Source organism: Myxine glutinosa, chromosome 10, assembly GCF_964187855.1.
Source record: "Myxine glutinosa chromosome 10, kmMyxGlut1.1, whole genome shotgun sequence".
NCBI lineage: Eukaryota > Metazoa > Chordata > Myxini > Myxiniformes > Myxinidae > Myxine > Myxine glutinosa.
In genome coordinates, this window is record NC_136270.1 from 22,590,314 (window position 1) to 22,609,084 (window position 18,771).

Below are 18,771 nucleotides of genomic sequence, written 5' to 3' on the forward strand. Positions count from 1 at the left end.
ATCGGAACCGCAATGCGTCATGGGATCGGAAAGGGGCAATAGCGCCGCCACAAACTACACCATGGAGTTGCAGCTGGCCCGGTTTTTTAAACCATTGATATTAAAATAAAAAGTAGCCTTTAACCACCGGAATTTTATGCTGATTCCGAATCTGTGTCTAAAACTTTTCTCCGATGTGTAGTTCTTGAGTTATAAGCGGACATCCAGACAGACACACAGACACTCCTCCTTTATATATAGAGATGTGCATAACTTCTTATCGTATTCATTTTTCTAACCTCCTCTTTCTTTAAAATTAAACAATTTAAATAATGTTCAAAGCCTATTTCTTCTTTGATAACATTTTTTTTTATTCCTTTCAACTTCTTATCACATCTTTCCATATTATTATCAATATATTTATAAGCATAAGCTTTAGCTCTCAATCCAACATATTCAGTCATTACTTTTCCTCCTAATTCATCCTTAAACTTTCCAATAACCTTTTTATTCGTTGTGGAAAACCACTTATCGGTTGACTTATAATTGCTCGTATCATATGAGTCGATATCCTCAATCATATCTGAATAAACATCTTCCGTCTTGATTTCTAAAATCAAACTATCCGTATAAAGTAGAGAAACATTATCTTGATATTTCTTCTTCAAGTTATTGTAAAGGTAATCATAAATTCGTAATTTTGATAAATCAAGAACCGTCGTTCCGATATAAATAGGTTTATCCATTTAAATATTCTCTTTTTGCAAATGAATAGCAACAAAGTTCTCTGAAAACACCACTTCTCTTTGAAAACGGTTTATTTTGCTCCTTGCTCGAAAGATGTAGTAAGTCTTATGTTTTCTCTGTTCCTAAGATTTTTCCATCGTCTTTCCAAATACAGAATTATTCATCAATTTATAAAGGTCTTTCTCAAAATCAGTTTTTGCTTTGGTTCTCCTTTGAGTATTAAAATCAATATACTCCTTCATCCAATGACTTTGGTTAAACTGTATAACTCTATGGACTTTCTTTACTATCAATCCTGCCAATACATATTGCTTCAAGTTCCTTTGGTGTAAAACATAATTTTCTTTATCATATAATGTATTAAGTAATTTTGCTGTTGGTTTACCTTCTATATTAAATGTCCGTTGATAATCACTTAGCCATTCTTCTTTCGGACATTCTTTGGTAGGGGCATATGGGAGTTGGGAGGTCGTCGTGTTTATTATGGAGTTCTTCAGGATATTTCAAATCAACCTCAAAATAATATCCAACTTCCGACTCGTCCAATTATTTTTGTGAGGATGTAACGATGTTTTGTAAAACCTTTTCATAATCTTTCTCTTCAACCCATTAGAGCTTGAGACATAGCCCATCCATACAAATTATTAGCATCGTAATACATCAGGTAAGAACTATCTTTCGTATCATCATAATTAGGAAGATACTTATTGTTAGCCTTAGCATATCTCTTAGAACATACTTGTGATATTCCCCCTCTTTTAGCCTCTTCTATCACCAAAAGCATGTCGACATCACTGATTAAATCCAGATTCTGTTTCGTCATTTTTAGCATGGCACTCCAAGCTAATCCGGGGGCTGTGTAGTAGTGGACGGGATCTAGCCCATATGATTGTTTATTATGACAAACTATTCTAAAGGTTTCAAAGATGTTGGCTAGTAGTAAGACATCGGTTTTAAGATACAAATCATGATACTCGCCAAGGTTCTTTATGTTAAACGTTTTCCAAATAGTTTGTGCTTGAGTATATTCTTTATCAGTTATGTGACATTTATTTAACTTGTTATATAAATATTCTTCAGGGGGAAGTTGTGTTTCTTTAAATCTCCCAAATGAATCAATGTAATCATACGGGTGTATTCCCTTTTGTGATGAGTTCAATTTCTTTTTTTATCTGATATATACTCTGAAAGACATGGAAAGTTTTTAATATTTGATGCTAGGGTAGATAATTGACTTGCCATAAATTTAAATGAGTCAAGAAACCTGATGTGGGTCATATCATATGTATATCTTTGCCTTTTTCTTTGTTAAATCCTATTTTTGTACGTATTGTTTTTGTGAATAAAATGTAATCCTGATCTGTGGTAGGAATTGCTGAAATGTTTCCATATGTTTTTGAAAGCTCCTTAATAAAGAGATGTGTATCATAATGGGCGTTGTTGTGAAGAAAGACCGGAATGAAATTGGGGGTTTTTATAATTAAGATTGCATTCATAATGGGCCGGACCCTTATATTGTCCAGTGAGGTGACAATGGTCTCTAACCTTTGCCCCCCCCCCCCCCCCCCCCCAGTATTTTCCCTCCCATCAATTTTCTTCCCACATATATGACACGTATATGACATATATGACACACTTCCCACATATATCCCATACAGGAAACCCTGGTGTTGGGCTAGCGGCTAGGGTGCCGGCTTAGGATCCTGGGTTCGAATCCCGGTCGATCGCTGAATTAACGCCAGGGGGGTTGACTCAGCCTGTCATCCTTCCGAGGTCGGCTAATTGAGTACCAGTTCACTGGTAATTCCCTGTTTGTCGTTAAAGGCGGCAAAAAGGGTTGGCGTCAGGAAGGGCATCCGGCCGTAAAACATTGCTTCAAAAAGGGGACCAAAAAACAACAACCATGGTTCCCGAAAAAGGCCAACCCCCGCTTTGCGGGGGAAAATGGCCTCTAAAGGTGGTTATTTTTTTATATATATATATATGACAGATGCTATTTAGCTGCTTAAATTCTGTTTCTTCTGCTTTTGTTCGGGGGTTCATCGGTTTTATGGTTAATCTCATTATCTTTCTTAAGCGTACCGGTGTGTACCCCGGTTTAGAATAGGTACACCGTATCCCTGCGTGTCATAAGAGGCGACTAAAAGGGTTGGCGTCAGGAAGGGCATCCGGCCATAAAAACATTGCCTCAAAAAGAGAACCATGACGATTACAACTACCGATGGGCAGGGTACAGCCAAAAGTACCCCGTGGGGGACCCCACTCCCTCTCGTCAAAACTCAAGTTGGGGAACCCGGTCGAAGCAAGGGTGGAAATCACTCCATTTATGACGACGAAACGTCTGATGCCTGACGTGGAGATTGGTTTCTGAGGTTTGGGACATGGAATGTAGCGACGATGACAGGGAGATCAGGAGAAGTGGTGGAAGTATTGGTCAGAAGAAGTGGACATATGTTGTGTGCCGGAGACGAGATGGAAGGGAAGTGGTGTGAGAATGGTAAAGGGTAGGCAGGGACAGAAATACAAGGTTGTGTGGCAAGGGTGCCCAGAAGGCGTGAATGGTGTTTGTGTCCTGTTTTCTGAGGTGTTTGTAGACAGTGTGGCGAGTGTGACGAGAGTCAGTGAAAGGTTGATGATGGTGAAAATGATGATTGGAAAGCTCTTGGTGAACGTCATCTCGGGATATGCTCCGCAGGTTGGTCGGAGCGATGAAGAGAAGGACAAGTTCTGGTGTGCGATAGAGAAGCTGATGGAAAACGTGAAAGATGAGGAAGTTGTTGTGGTAGGAGGAGACCTAAATGGACATGTGGGAAGGAGTACAGACGGTTTTGAGGGAGTTCATGGGGGTTACGGATATGGTGTGAGAAATGAAGAAGGTGAAAGGATTTTGGAGTTTGCTGATGGAGCTGGTTTGTTGATTTGTAATACTCAGTTCCAGAAAGTGGATAATAAGCTTGTTACATACGCGTCAGGTGGGTCGACGACAACCGTTGACTACCTGCTGGTGCGTAGGCGAGATAGGGGGCACCTCCCGGACACAAAGGTGATCCCGGGGGAGGAGGCTGTTTCACAGCACCACTTGGTTGTCTGCGACGTAAGGGTGAAAGGTGCGAGGAGAGCTCGGCAGGTGAAGTACCAACCGAGAATGAAGGTGTGGAGGTTGAAAGAGGTGACAGTGAGGGAGGCATTAAAAGAGAGGCTGAGTATGGTAGAGGATGATGTGGTTGAGCTTGAAAGTGGTTGGATGTCAATGAAAGATAGTCTGTTGGGAGCCGTTGGTGAGGTATGTGGATGGACAAAAGGACCACCGAGGCACTCGGAAACATGGTGGTGGGATGATGAAGTTGGAAAGAAGATTGACGAGAAGAGGAAGAAGTTCAAGGAGTGACAGAAGGCGAAGGGTATGGGGGCAGAAAAGGCAGAGCATGAAAGTTAGAAGGCTGCAAAGAAAGAGGTAGCAAAGGCGCAGGAGGAATGTAGGAAAATGTTCAGAGAACACTTGGATTTGGGTGAGGGTCAGAGAGCGGTATTCAGGATTGCCAAGCAGATAGCGAAAGAGGTGTGATGTGATGTGGGTGAGTTGCTTGAAGGATGAAGTGGGACAAATCGTTGTGGACCCAGATGGAATTAAAGGAAGATGGAAGAGATATATGGAAATACTGTTGAATGCAGAGAATGAATGGGATGGCAACATAGAGTAACCCAGTTTTAGGACCGGCAGAGAAGATAACAGAGAAGGAAGTTGAGGAAGCGATAAAAGCAATGAAGAGTAGAAAAGCGGGAGGGCCGACGGGAGTTGTGGGAGATATGTTGAAGGCAGCAGGAAGTTGGGGTGTGAAGAGAATGACAGAGATCTGTAATCTGGTGGTGAAAGAAGGCCGCATACCAGTGGAGGAAGTTGAGTGGAGGAATGGTTGATCAGAGTAGTGATGGCAATGTACAAAAGAGCGCGCACAGCTGTAAGGACGAAGGACGGGAACAGTGGTGAGTTTGAGGTGAAGGTGGGAGTGCATCAGGGGTCGGTACTAAGTCCACTACTATTTGTAGCTGTGATGGAGGTGCTGGCTCATAACATAAAGGAGGGTTTACCGTGGGAGTTGGTGTATGCAGATGATCTGGTGTTGATTGTGGAAAGTATGGATGGACTGAAGGAAAAGATGAACAAGTGGAAGGAATGTATGGAGACAAAAGGTCTGAAGGTGAATATCGTAAAGACGAAGGTGATGGCAAGTGGTAAAGCATGTGGTGAGGTGGAAAGAACTGGGAAGTGGCCCTGTGCTGTGTGCAGGAAGGATGTCGGAGTGAACTCCATTCAATGTACAATGTGCGCTGAGTGGGTTCATCAAAAATGAAGTGGTCTGAGAGGGTCATTGACCAGTGTGGCAGCTACATTCAAATGTAAGGTGTGCACAGAGGGAGCTGCAGATGGAGGAAATGTTGAATTGGATCTTGGAGACGGTGTGAAGCTGGAAGGTGTGAAAACATTTTGCTACCTCGGAGACATGCTGAATGGAGAAGGTGGATCAGACTCTGCAACGGTTGCTCGAGTGAGATGTGCATGGAAGAAGTTTTGGGAACGGAGTGGCGTGCTGATGAGGAGGGGAGTGTCGTTGAAGCTGAAGGGAAAGGTGTATGCTGCATGTGTGAGAAGTGTTATGATTTATGGGAGCGAGACTTGGGTAATGAACGAAGAGCATCAACGAAGGTTGGAAAGGGTGGAAATGTGAATGGTTCGATGGATGTGCGGAGTATCGTTGAGAGAGAGGAAGACAAATGATGAATTGCGAAAGATGATGGGAATAGAGCCTGTGATTGATGCTGTGAAGAGGAACAGGTTGAGATGGTTTGGTCATGTGTTGAGGAAGGATGAAAGTGACTGGTTGAGAAGAGTGATGGAAATGAATGTAGAAGGAAGTGGAGGACGGGGAAGACCGAGAAAGACTTAGCTGAAGATGGTGGAAGAAGAAATGTGGGCAAGGGGGTTAACAAGGAGAGATGCAGAAAATAGGGCAAGATGGAGAAGATTGTCATGGGGGCCCAAGGCAAACCCCCGCTCTAGCAGGGAAAATGGCCCTAAAATGCATGTTGTTGTGTCGCTACACAATACCGAAAATTCTGTTCGATTCCGACAACTTTGAAAATTTGACCTTTGTGACCGTCAAAGGTCGAAGATTCTGAAATTTGTTGGAAAACTTGTATTTCATGATGTATGTGATAATATAAAAACATGTACGACATTTCACCCTATCAGGAAGTGAACAATAATAAAACCATCAAAAATCGACTTTTCTAAATTTCGTGACCTTGGGGCAAAAATGAAAAAGCTAGCTGTGTGTGTGTGTGTGTGTGTGTGTGTGTGTGTGTGTGTGTGTGTGTGTGTGTGTGTGTGTGTGTGTGTGTATACATACGCACACACTTTTATTCCTGATGGTCAATGGGGAGATAATATCATTTGAAGTTTAATTGCAAGTGAATTTTTTTTAAATTCAATGAAGAAGTTGTGGATGAGCAGTAAATAGATTTTGCTTAATCAATTTTGGGCCGGTGGGGATACTTTTCTCCCCTTATCATATTGTCCTGTGATTTACTACGATCGCTCCTATAATTAGTTTTCTTGGAAGTATAATGTCCATCAGTGGAGTTGGTGTTAAAATAAAAAAAAGAAGTAAAAATTAACAGCTGTCCAGTACTTCCGCAAATCTCAAGGGGTCACGTTCCAATTCAACTAACGATGAAGGACCAATTCCAATTAAAGCAGCACTACTCAAAGTATTGCATTTGGCGAGTGTGCAAGTGTCGACCTCGTTTATGAGCACCTTTGGCCCAACCAAACTCTTATTGTGCATGATTCTTCCCAATCTGTAATTCTATTTCCCTCCCCTCCCTTCTGGTTGTGTTGTGAAGCTGTGAAATGAAATTGAACTTGGACTTCTTACTGGAAGTCATTTGGGACTACTTGGCTCTAATTAGAGTGTACACAAAGAAACGTGGAGGTGAGTCCATGAAAAATACATAACTCTGCTCTTTGTGAAACTGCATGTGGGTGATCATTTTTATCTTTTGTAGAATTTGAAGGTCACCACCCAATGAGTGACGAGTCTTTTACCTTCATCACAAGATTAATTGTAGCTCGTCAATGACGTCCGGAATGATTATGCATGTTACAAAAGAGCCTGTTCAGTTGGCCTGATAAATGCACGTCGGCAAATTAGCAGATGAGCTTGTAAAAACAATTAAAATAAATGAAAGTACAGACATTGCTCATTCTCTCCATTTCCTCCTTTTTCATGCAATGTGCAGAGAGGCCAGACTTTGAGGGAGGCCTCATTCTCCGAAGAGCAGCCACGGTTGAACACGTGGTGAGGATTTGCTGCAATAATTCATTGTTTTTATGATTGCATTTCATGGTGTTTGTTATGGGTGTTTCAAAAGCACAAGGACAGGAAGGAACTGTACATTCTGAGAAATAGGGCAGCTTGACAAGTGAACACTGCATTGCCTTTGTTGCCTCGTGAAAGCCCTAATGGTGGAATAATTTGTTGATTCCTCTGCAGCTGAAGGCTGATGGTATTATATTACCGTTTAAATTTTTGGTTGAACAGATCAGAGGTCAAAAGTCAAGTGACCTCGAATTGAAAATTATTTTGCAGACCATAACTTCAGTTGAAAGCATCTGACGTGGTCTCATACTTCTTCTACTTTTTCTTCTTCTTCTTCCTCTTCTTCCTCTTCTTCTTATTCTCCCTTTCTCTCTCTCTCATGTGACCTTGAATTGAGGTCAAATGTAACAGTTGGTTGACATAGAACATGGACGGGGGTGTACACATATAACCATCGTCGCATTCACATCAAATTCAATTTTTTTTTCCCCGGCAGTGCCACACCATACACCGAACCTTGGTGAGCCAGTTCAAGTACTGCCTGGTCTGGGTAAGTGAGGCCCCAAGGCTTTTTGTTGCTCCTTCTGTTATTGGACTTTGGTGTATTGCACGTTACAATTCTTATGACAAGACTTGGGTGATTTTGGGCCTAAAAATGAATGCAGGAGAATGGTGCTTTGGAAAGTGCACATTGTATGCCGTTTCTACAGGGTTAGTCACAAAAATGTGCCCGATTTTTGAAAAAAGTATATATTTTAAAAAAATCTTAGTATCTGGCGCAAGCATTCAAATTGTTTATAGAAAATGTATTTTGACTATTATTTATTTATTGCAGGTAACCCATGACAACTAGCAGAGGTTATGATAAACCGGATCTGGATTCGGACCTGAACCAAAATCTAATCGTCTTGTTCTTGTCACCTAACCAACTCGTCCACCAAGTTTAGTCATAACTTGTCCATAACTTTTTTTAATATGTTGTACATCGCTTTTTACCCGATCTCTCAATGGAGAAGAATAACTTTATAATTAAATAATCCTCATATCCAAATCCATATTCAGATCATCACCAAAATTGAATCGATTCTTCCTTGTCACACACACAACCTGTCCACCAGGTTTCGTCCAAATCCATCCATAACTTTTTGAGATATCCTGCTATATATAGTTTTTGGCCCTCTCACCCAATGGTGAAGAATCACTTAATAAGATCCTAGCTGGATCCGGATTCGGATCTTCACCAAAATCGAATCAATTCTTCCTCGTCAGACACCCAACCTTTCCACCAAGTTTCATCCGAATCCGGCCACAACATTTTGAGATATTTTGTTGATAGACAGACAAACAGCCAAACAGTGGTGAAAACATAACCTCCATCCACCTTCGGTGGCGGAGGTCAGGTAATAACGCACAAGGCACATTTCACATGAAATTGGAGTGTCTCAAAGCAGTGTCATTAGTGTTCGGATCGTAGAAGGCTTTCCCTTGCAAAGTTCAATTGTTGTCGCAATTAATCTCAGATAACGAGTGTGAACGTCATTGATTTTGTCCTGTGATTTTGTGTGATTCAGTAGCATCATTGATTAAGCAGGAATTAACCTGACTTTATGATTTTCAGCGATGAATGGTTTGGTAAACAAACAATTGTCGGTTTTTTGTGGCATGGAGAAACCAGCCCACCTGGTTCAGTTACCGCTCCCCCCCCCCCCCCCAACATAACGATACAGTGCATTCAGAAAGTATTCAGACCCCTTCACTTTTTTCACATTTTGTTATGTTGCAGCCTTTTGCTGAAATAGTTTAAATTCATTTTTTCCCTCATCAATCTACACTCAATACCCCATAATGACAAAGAGAAAACAGGATTTTAGAAAGTTTTGCAAATTTATTAAAAAGAAAAAACTTAAATATCACATTGACATAAGTATTCAGACCCTTAACTCAGTACTTAGTTGAAGCACCTTTGGCAGCGATTACAGCCTCGAGTCTTCTTGGGTATGACGCGACAAGCATTGCACACCTGGATTTGGGGATTTTCTGCCATTCTTCTCTGCAGATCCTCTCAAGCTCTATCAGGTTGGATGGGGACCGTCGGTGGACAGCCATTTTCAGGTCTCTCCAGAGATGTTCGATTGGGTTCAAGTCAGGGCTCTGGCTGGGCCACTCAAGGACCTTCACAGAGTTGTCCCCAAGCCACTTCTGCATTGTCTTGGCTGTGTGCTTAGGGTCATTGTCCTGTTGGAAGGTGAACCTTCGGCCCAGTCTGAGGTCCTGAGCGCTCTGTTTCAGGTTTTCATTAAGGATATCTCAGTACTTTGGAAGAGTCCTGGTTGTTACAAACTTCTTCCATTTAAGAATTGTGGAGGCCACTGTGTTTTTGAGAACCTTCAATGCAGCAGAAATTTTTTGTAGGCTTCCCCAGATCTGTGCCTCGACACAATCGTGTCTCTGAGCTCTGCAGGCAGTTCCTTCGACCTCATGGCTTGGTTTTTGCTCTGATATGCATTATCAGCTGTGAGACCTCATATAGACAGGTGTGTGCCTTTCCAAATCATGTCCAATCAATTGAATTTACCACAGGTGGACTCCAATCAAGGTGTCGAAACATCTCAAAGATGATCAAGAGAAATGGGAGGCACCTGAGCTAAATTTCAAGTGTCATTACAAAGGGTATGAATACTTATGTAAATGTGATATTTCAGTTTTTTCTTTTTAATAAATTTGCAAAACTTTCTAAAATCCTGTTTTCTCTTTGTCATTATGGGGTATTGAGTGTAGATTGATGAGGGGAAAAATGAATTTAAACGATTTCAGCATAAGGCTGCAACTTAACAAAATGTGAAAAAAGTGAAGGGGTCTGAATACTTTCTGAATGCACTGTATGTTGTGGTCTCAGAAGTCAGATTTACGATCCCTACTTTTCTAAACATTAGGATATGGAGGAAGGAATGGCGGTGACTGTGAAATATTACATGCGTATGTTAAACTTTTTTTTTTTTTGGAGTCGTGTGAGAAACGTTCCTGGTGCTCGGTTTCAACAGGATGGAGAAACTGCACGTGTGCAGCTCGCTTGTCCGTGCAGTGGCTCAACAATCACTTTCCTGGCAGATTAATTTCCTACCGATGTGGATTTCCTTGGCCTCTGCGATTTCCTTGACCTCTCACCTTTAGATTTATTTTTTTCTGTGGGGACTTAAGGAAAATGTTTTCAAAGAGAACCCAATTAACATTCTTGAAGTAAAAGATGCTGTGACATGGATTATTTCAAACACTTCAGCCTGCTTGCTCTGATGTGCAGTCACAAACGGTTCCATACGTATCCGTAAATGTGCAAAACTTGGAGGACAGTTCAAACATTCGTTATAGTTAAACAAAACTGAGTTCCTTTATGAATCACATGAATTGCATGGTCTTGTATTAAAAATATCAGATTTAATAAACAATTAAATTCGGTACATTTTGTGACGAACCCTATAATTTGCGAGTTCGTGATTGGGGTCCGCCGCTAAATACAAAAGCTTATTTCCCCCGTTTAACTTTTTCCTTCCTCGGTCGTGATGCAGGGCACAAGCACCAAGTACAGTCCTCAGCGCGTCGGGTTGAACCACCGAATGGAGCACGACGATGTCATCCAGGTGGTAAAGAAATGAGCGCGGCCTGTGCACGCACACTTCTGGCATGAGTTTGTCATTGCTCACACACACTTTTGTACAATCGCCTTATTTAATAAAAAGTTGCATCTCACATATTACAACTTCATTTATCTTGTCCATCTGTAACGATGATTCTGCCAATTTTCTGAGGTTTTACCGTTTGCAATTTCCAATGCTTACATGCAAGTTTCAACCAATTCTGGAAGTACAGTATTTGCTTTACTCAGTTGCTTTACTTTACAGTTGAGGTATAAAGATACGTGGGAAGTAGAACTCGAAAGCTCAATTTTTAATTTGTCGTATTTCTATCAGGCGTATAATGCTGAGGCCTGGCAGGATAGCCTATAGGTTTACACACTTGCCTCGAAACGACCGATCGTGGCTTTGAGTCTTCGCCTAGCTACAAGCTGACATTCTGGTGTTTCACATGCAACGCAGTACATCGGAAGGACGTCAGCCGGAGGAGCCATCTGCTTGCTCTTATGGTTGTGGGACGTTAACAATCACGGTGTCTTTCACGTAGTTTACGCGAGTTATCGCCAGCACCCTAAATAAATTGCTAATTGATCTGACGGCATAATCCTGCGATTGCTCAATCTGTGCTGACGAACTGTCTGGTATTTTAACTTTCTTATTTAATTGGTCAATTCACGTCTGTGAAGCGCCCCATATTTTAAACAAATCGATCATTTCCAAATTGATTCCCGATTAGTTGCCGGAATGATTATTAGCCAGTGGCTCTCGTCCATTATTATGAAGACATTTGAACGTCTTGTGCCCAGTAATTTAAAATCTGTTCTTCCAGCATCGTTGGATCTTCTTCAGTTTGCGTATCGTGTAAGTCATTCCTTCGATGATGCGGTTGCACTCGCTCCCCATTATGTTTTCCATCACCTTGATAAATCCTTGTTCCACTTATGCGAGGCTTCTTGTTATAGATTCTAGTTTTGTTTTTTTATATCATTTTACGGTTAAAATTGCATATAAAATTCCTTCCACTTTTGATGGTTCTTTGTGCAAATGGGTTTTTACCCCACGCATGCGAAGCAAAAAGCAGGGTTAAGCAATTGGTTCACTCCTGTCTGTCTGTCTACAAGTGTCAGCTTATGATCGAGGAACAACTTTATTTCAATTGGATGTTGTATTTTGAGCACGAATTGGGACATAAATCGGAAAATGAACCTGTAGTTTTGCAGTACTTTGATTAGGAATTTGTCTTGATCACATATGTGCAGAGAGGAGTGAGATAATTGTTACCCTCGCCAGCGGAGAGGGTATTGCAATTGGATCTGTTTACTTGCAAAAATCGAAGATTTTTCAAGTATATTGGTTGGTGTTGTGCATTATTCTGTCTGTCTGTTTGCTTGTCTGTCTGTACATCAGTCGCGTACAGGTCACAATTTTCAACTGATATTCACGAAACTTCACCAAATGGTAGAGTTGGTCATAAGCAAGATGCTTATTGTTTTTGTGGTCAAAAGGCCAAAGGTCACAAACTTTGTCTAATTTCTAAAATCCTCAATTTGCATACCAGGTCGCTGAATTCAACCACCAATTATTTTTGAGGTCATCGTAGGCCAACAACTTATTTTAGGGATTTCACAAGTATCGTGCGATGCATGAAATATTTCTTGTTTGTTTGTTTGGCTGCTCAGAACGAGTATACTTTTCTCTGCAACCGTTGGTCCGATTGACACAAACTTTTTACCATAAGTGCGCCACCCCCTGTATAATTTTTCATGATGATTATGACATAGGTCACGTGGTATGGGCACTATCTTGGAAAAACTGAAAAACTTTGCACCTCTATATCTCAGAAACCGCTCCATGGAATTTTTTTTGACATTGCTCATGGTTAAGTACTCCCCATGGGGAACATCACATGTTCATGATGTCATCGGTGCCTTCATTATGACGTCATAATTAGACAAGTAGAACGCTTGATCCGATCAGTTTGAAAATTTTTGAGCGTGATTTACACAAATAGTATGGGAGAATTAAATTGACGATATCATCGGTCACGTGGTTCGGCAGCCATATTGGATTGAACATAAATCTAAGTTGACAATAAACCACACAAACACAGCAGCTAAGACACACCACACAAAGTACAAACACGTCCTGGTGAGGGTCTCCAATCTATGATTGCTCTTTCTTGTTTTACTCTGTCTGCCTGTTGGGAATTCATTCCAAACAGGAATCTTACTTTTTTAAATTTTCTTTATTTGAGGATGTCAAAGCAAAGGACACAAACAACAGGCATGAAGAACTAATGTAACGTGTTAAATAAGGTGGTGTAAAAGACTGCATCAACTGTGGAAAACTTCCCAAAAGATCTTTTCAACAAACGTTAAAATCTATTTTATTCCGATTGAATTATATACTTGAACGTCGGAGAACAAATCACTTGATACTTTGAAAAACTTTCCGTTTATCAGTACTTGGAATAAATATTCATGCCCTGAGGGTAGAGTAACTAACAAGACTACCTGAGGTAATGCCCTCTACGAACTCTCCAGTTAACCTTTGTCTGATCGGCTACAAGTCATTAGAATAGGATGTCGCTTTTCAAATTTGATCACATTGAATACTTGCACTCCTCAAGTATGTGTACTGAGCCCTTTATTGTATTCTCTTTTACCCATGATTGTGTGCCATCCCATGAAAATTGCCTGATTGTAAAGTTCGTGGATGATGCAACGATTGTGGGACCGATTCACAATGGCGAAGAAGGTAATTATCGCCAGCAGGTTGAAATTCCAGTGTGTTGGTGCTCAGACAACAACTTGGAGCTCAGTGTCGCTAAAACAAAATAAATTATTGGTGATTTTCAGAAAAACAAGTCAGAAATCCCCTTTTTTAATGGCTGTGCCGAGGTTGAAATTGTAGATTCCTTGAACTTCATCTGCATCCATATTTCGGATGATTTCAGCTTTGAGGTGAATATCGATCATTATGTGAAGAAGGCCCAGCAGCGGTTGTACTTCCTAAGGAGAGATTGAGACTTTTCATGTCAGCATTACATTTCTTGTGAATTTTTATTGAACAGTGGTTGAGAGTGTGTTGACGCTCTCCATCACTGTCTGGTTTGGTGGCAGCACCTAATCTGCTCGGAAAAAATTGCATTGTGGTGTTAAAACTGCATCGGTGATTATTAGAGTGGACCTTCCTTCGGTGGATGGTCTGTATGAAAAGAGCCAAGGCAATCATTACCTCCGCCACTGGAGGTGGATGGAGGGTATGTTTTCATCTCTGTCTGCCTGTTTGTAAAACAGGATATCTCAAAGCTGCGGACAACTTTGGACGAAATTTGGTAGAGCGGTTGGATATGTGACAAGAACGAAATTATTACATCTTGGTGAAGATCTGGATCTGGATCGGAGAATTTTTAAAGCGATTCTTCACCATTGAGAGCTAGGGCCAAAAACAACATATAGCACGATATTCCAATAAGTTGTGGATGACATGACAAAACGAGGTAGACAAGTTGGGCAATAAGAACAAGCTGATTAGATTTTCGAGGTCTGGATGCAGATCCGACCCATCAGTGGGGTACAAAACAAAAACTGTTCAGCCTGGCTTTGCTTATGCTCCCTACCAAGTGCTCTTCTATTTTGTGATGAGGGTCAATCCTGAACATGATCTTTTCCATCTACTGCTATCAATACAAAGACATGGAACCATTAGAACAAAGTCCGAGTGATCTAAAAGATAATTTTATCCCACTGCTGTTCTTTTTATTCATTTATTTTTTAAATATTTCAAATAATGTCTTCTTGTTACCTCTGCCGGGCTGATAGGATTGCTTTGAGGTCCACACACTCACCTCTAAGCTGTCTGCCTTGGGTTTGAATCCTGAATTAGCTATAAACTCATCCGTGTTTCGCAGGCAAGGTGATTTATGAGTGCCTGGACATTAAACGGGAGTCCCGTCTGTCAGCACTCGTTGGTGGACATTAAAGATCCCATGGTGTCCTTCGCAAAGAGTAGGCGAGCTGGCACCGGCATGACCAAATTACAAATTCCTGCCCAAACCGGCAGAGGGCATTGCATCAGTGGCACAGCCGCACCCTGAGCCAATGGCCAAGGACGACAAATTGATTAGATTTTGGTGAAGATCCGGATGCGATAGTTTTTCGTGATTCTTTACCATCGAGTGTTAAGGCCAAAAACGATATGTAACATATTTCAAAAAGTTGTGGAGGGATTTTGACAAAACTAGGTGGGAGAGTTGGTTATTTTTTTTTATTCGTTTTTTTTTTTTTGTATACAAGATCGAGGCTCGTGAACGAGCTAACATTAATCACATGAAAAGTCAAACCGAAACACAATAAGGGGAGCAGTAGACAAGATGGGGAGAGAGGGGGAACGAAGGACACAAACAACATTTGAGAGCAGGGACATCGAGAAAACTGTGGGAGGGAGAGGGCTTGTGGGGAGGTGGGAGAGGTATAAAACATATGGACACTGCAAGGACTTCCAGGAAAGAAGTTGGAATTTCAAAAAAGTGTATTGATCAATAGGTAAGACCTATTGTCGGTATATATTATGTTGGTATATAGATCAATAGGTATATATTACCTTCCGACTATTGTCGGAAGGTAATAGTTAGGTAAGAAAAATAGGCCAATTAGATTGTGGATGTCTGTTAGTTTTTCTTTATTTTTATTTTGTTTTGCTTTATGCTTATCTTTTTCTAACCTTCCCTTAGCCCCTTACCTATAGTGGCTTTATGCCTTGTTTGGGGCAATTTCCATTAAAAAATAAAGTTTCTGCTGTCATTCAGTAATACAAATTGGACCGTTGGAAAGACAATGATCCATTTACTTGGTTGCAAAACGAACGAGTTTACTTGGAACAAAAATTCATTCGTTTAATTTAAGCCTGTTTCATAATTTGAGGAAGAAGAAGCACGATCTCGAGCTTTCATGCCACGGCTCAAACGGTAAGATTTGTTGTCCTCGGACAGCAGTATCCTTTACAAGGACACACGACGAGCACACAAGGAAATGTAATACTTCTGGAAGTGACAGACAAATATATGAAAGGACACGGAAGGAACACATATGCGACAACTTTTACGTGTTACAAAAGATCCTTTTTCACGTGTTTTTACATCATTTTACACCCCCAATGACAGACGTGCAAAAATTTTTGTGTCGTCCAACCTGCTCTATTTTGATTAAACCAATCAGAGAAGCGACAGGAGGCACGCCCAGTTACGATAATAGTGCAGGCCTGTTTCTCGGCCATATTGGAGTTTGGGATCCCATAGATAGATTTGTTCTTTAATAATGATAGGATATCGAAGTTGTCGGAAGTTTAAGGTGTCGGTCGGGTCGAGGTTAGATTCCTGGCCCACCTATAAATAGCATTGTGGTATCGGCATCAATGAATACAACTTGTTTTTCAGAAATGGTGAGGATCCAGCTGCCATACCTGCTTTTTTTTTTTAATATACAAGATCGAGGCTCGTGTAAGAGCTAACATTAATCACAAAAAAACAAACGGTCACATAAAACATAAGATAAAGGGAGCAGGAGACAAGTTGGGGATAGAGGGTGAAGCACACAAGTATAACATTTGAGAGCAGGGACATCAGGAGATCTGTGGGAGGGAGAGGGCTTGGGGGGAGGAATATGTTACATTTGCTTGTGGTTCTTGAAATGCCATGTTATCATTGAAAAGGGAAGGCCATCGTGTGCTGCCACCCAAGGAACATTCAACAAGAGTGTATTGTATTACACGTACACTTTGTTAATGATGCAACCAATGCCTTCATCATGAAATCTCTACCAAATGTACATTCGCTGGACGTGTTTGCTAAATCCAAGATGGCGGTTGTGTTAAAAAAGAAATGGCTTCCACAAAATGTTCTTTCTAAAGATTGAATTGCTATACGTTGGGTTTAGTCTCGATCTTGTGGGAGTTGAACCTTCATTTCTTCATTCATTCATATGGAGCACGTAGTTGCCGGTTACGTCATAGTTGGGAGTGATACTGATGCAATAGTTCCTGTAGTTTAACGTCTGAGGGATGGCCACCTGGTGATGCGACACGAAGTCTGTGAAGCACCAAGTAGACATTTTACCTGCTTCTGATAATTCTTCAAACTCGAAAAGCATTACAGAGAAATTCAGCTATAATAATTCTTCTTTCAGAGAAACAGCGTGAACAAATCATTAGCCGTTCTTCTTCTTCAACGCATGAAGAATGATGGAGAAACTCAGTCATGAGATTGCCAAAACAGGAAAATCAAAAAACAACACTTTTTATTATTTCCTACGTTTTTGGCAACAAACACTACCCAGATCTTCTTCAAACTCTCAAAAACCTATTCAAACTCGGAAGACATTACGGAGAAACAATCTCCTTATGATAAATTGGTCTTTTTACCTACTTTAGGGGGTTATTATAATTATACCTATTTTAGGGGGAAAATCCCCCCCCCCCCCTCCTTCACCTCCCCTCAATGTCTGATCAAACATTGGTACATCACTGGTGATGAGCGGAACGTTGTTGTCATGTTTCATCGGAATTGTATGTGCATTTCCTGAGAGGAAAGCAAATACCTATTTTGGGGGGGTGGAAAACTCCCCTCCCCCTAAAACCCCCCTGCACCCCGATTTCCTTAATGCTGTGAACAAACTTCGGTACATCACGGGTGATGAAGGTTGTTGTCAAGTTTCATCAAAATAGTGTAGTTTTGGAGGAAAAAACAAATTCCTATTTTTTGGGGGGTGGGGAGGGCAAACCTGGATCCAGTTTGATCCCCCCCCCCCCTTTTTTTTTTTAATGCTGTGAACAAACTTGAGTTGCAACATGCCAAATATCATTAGTGCCAAGTTTGGTCACAATCCCATAAGCAGTTTCAGAGAAGTTGCAAGTGTTTACGGACTGACTGATGGACGATGCGCCATCCCATAAGCTTCCCGGAATTATGTACCAGATGAGCAAAAAATAAACGTTCATCGACCTTGTGTTGGAGATTCGCCATGTTATGTTGGTTTGAGCTTTGAAGAGGATCAACTGACATTTTAAAAATTTCATTACGACAATTCCCAATTGAATTCCTCTTTGAAAGGCTTCTGTTTAAAGGTAAACCTTTGGGATTGTAGTTTTGATGTATTTTATTCATGTATGTATATATTACCGCAATAAATTAACCAGCAGGATCGACGTGAAGGCGCCCGCAGCCGAGACTGGGTACTCCGTGGGGAAATCTCCGAGTTATGAAGGCAAAATAATTGGGAGGATTACAACGATTATCGAATACCTGATCTTCATAAGTACGAATCGTTAATCGCTCGTCAAGCCAACCGCTCCTTATCAACCGTTTTGTTGGAGTGCGTGCTTGCGTGTTTGAGCTACTTGGTGAGCGCTGTGCAATCGTATTGGTAACTAGCAGGGTTACCCGGCATTGCTTGGAATGAGGGGAGGGATTGGGTAACTGAGAAGGGTGGGGGGCAAGATATGCGCTTCCTGTCCTCCCCACCCCTCCCAGTTCCGCCCTCTCCCCCTCTTACCCTTCCCCGTCCCCTCTCCCTCCCAAGTTGAACCATAGACCTCGGATGTTTGAGGTCCACACAGTTAGGGATAAGGGGAGGAGGTGTAGGTAGTGTGCAGTTGGGGATGCTTTGAGAGGATGGGGTGAGAAGGGATGCAGAAAGGTGGGACATGCAGCTTTGAGGGAGAAGTGGGGGGTGAGATGTGGAAAGAGGGGACATGAAGTGGAGGGATGCTGATCCCCAATTCCCAAATTGGATAAACGGAGATAAAGATCATGGGATGGGTGGAAATAATTTTTGTTTAAGGCAAAGAGAAAGGTGGTGGTGCTGACAGTTTTGGAAAATAATGTGTGTGAAGAAGAAGAATATATTGGGATTTTTTTTTTTTTGGAAGTGAGGAGGGGAAAATAATGTTGAGGAGGAAGAAAGTACAATATTTGGGAAGAAAGGCAAAACGAGGAACACGGCGACAAAAGGGACAATTTTCACAGCGACTATCACAGT

At 41.3% G+C, this 18,771-nt stretch overlaps 1 protein-coding gene across 2 annotated transcripts in view; it reads left to right on the forward strand.

Annotated features, from left to right (window-relative positions):
• The window catches only part of DRG2 (developmentally regulated GTP binding protein 2), a 39,191-nt gene extending 27,251 nt beyond the window's left edge, over window positions 1–11,940 (forward strand). For both annotated transcript variants that reach the window (XM_068127260.2, XM_078785435.1), the window contains exons 11-14: window positions 6,631–6,719; window positions 7,027–7,085; window positions 7,603–7,656; window positions 10,670–11,940. In XM_068127260.2, coding sequence (XP_067983361.2) covers window positions 6,631–6,719; window positions 7,027–7,085; window positions 7,603–7,656; window positions 10,670–10,756 — 289 coding nt within the window. In that variant the 3' untranslated portion in view covers window positions 10,757–11,940. The remainder of the gene's footprint in view (window positions 1–6,630; window positions 6,720–7,026; window positions 7,086–7,602; window positions 7,657–10,669) is intronic.
• The last annotated feature ends 6,831 nt before the right edge of the window (window positions 11,941–18,771 follow it).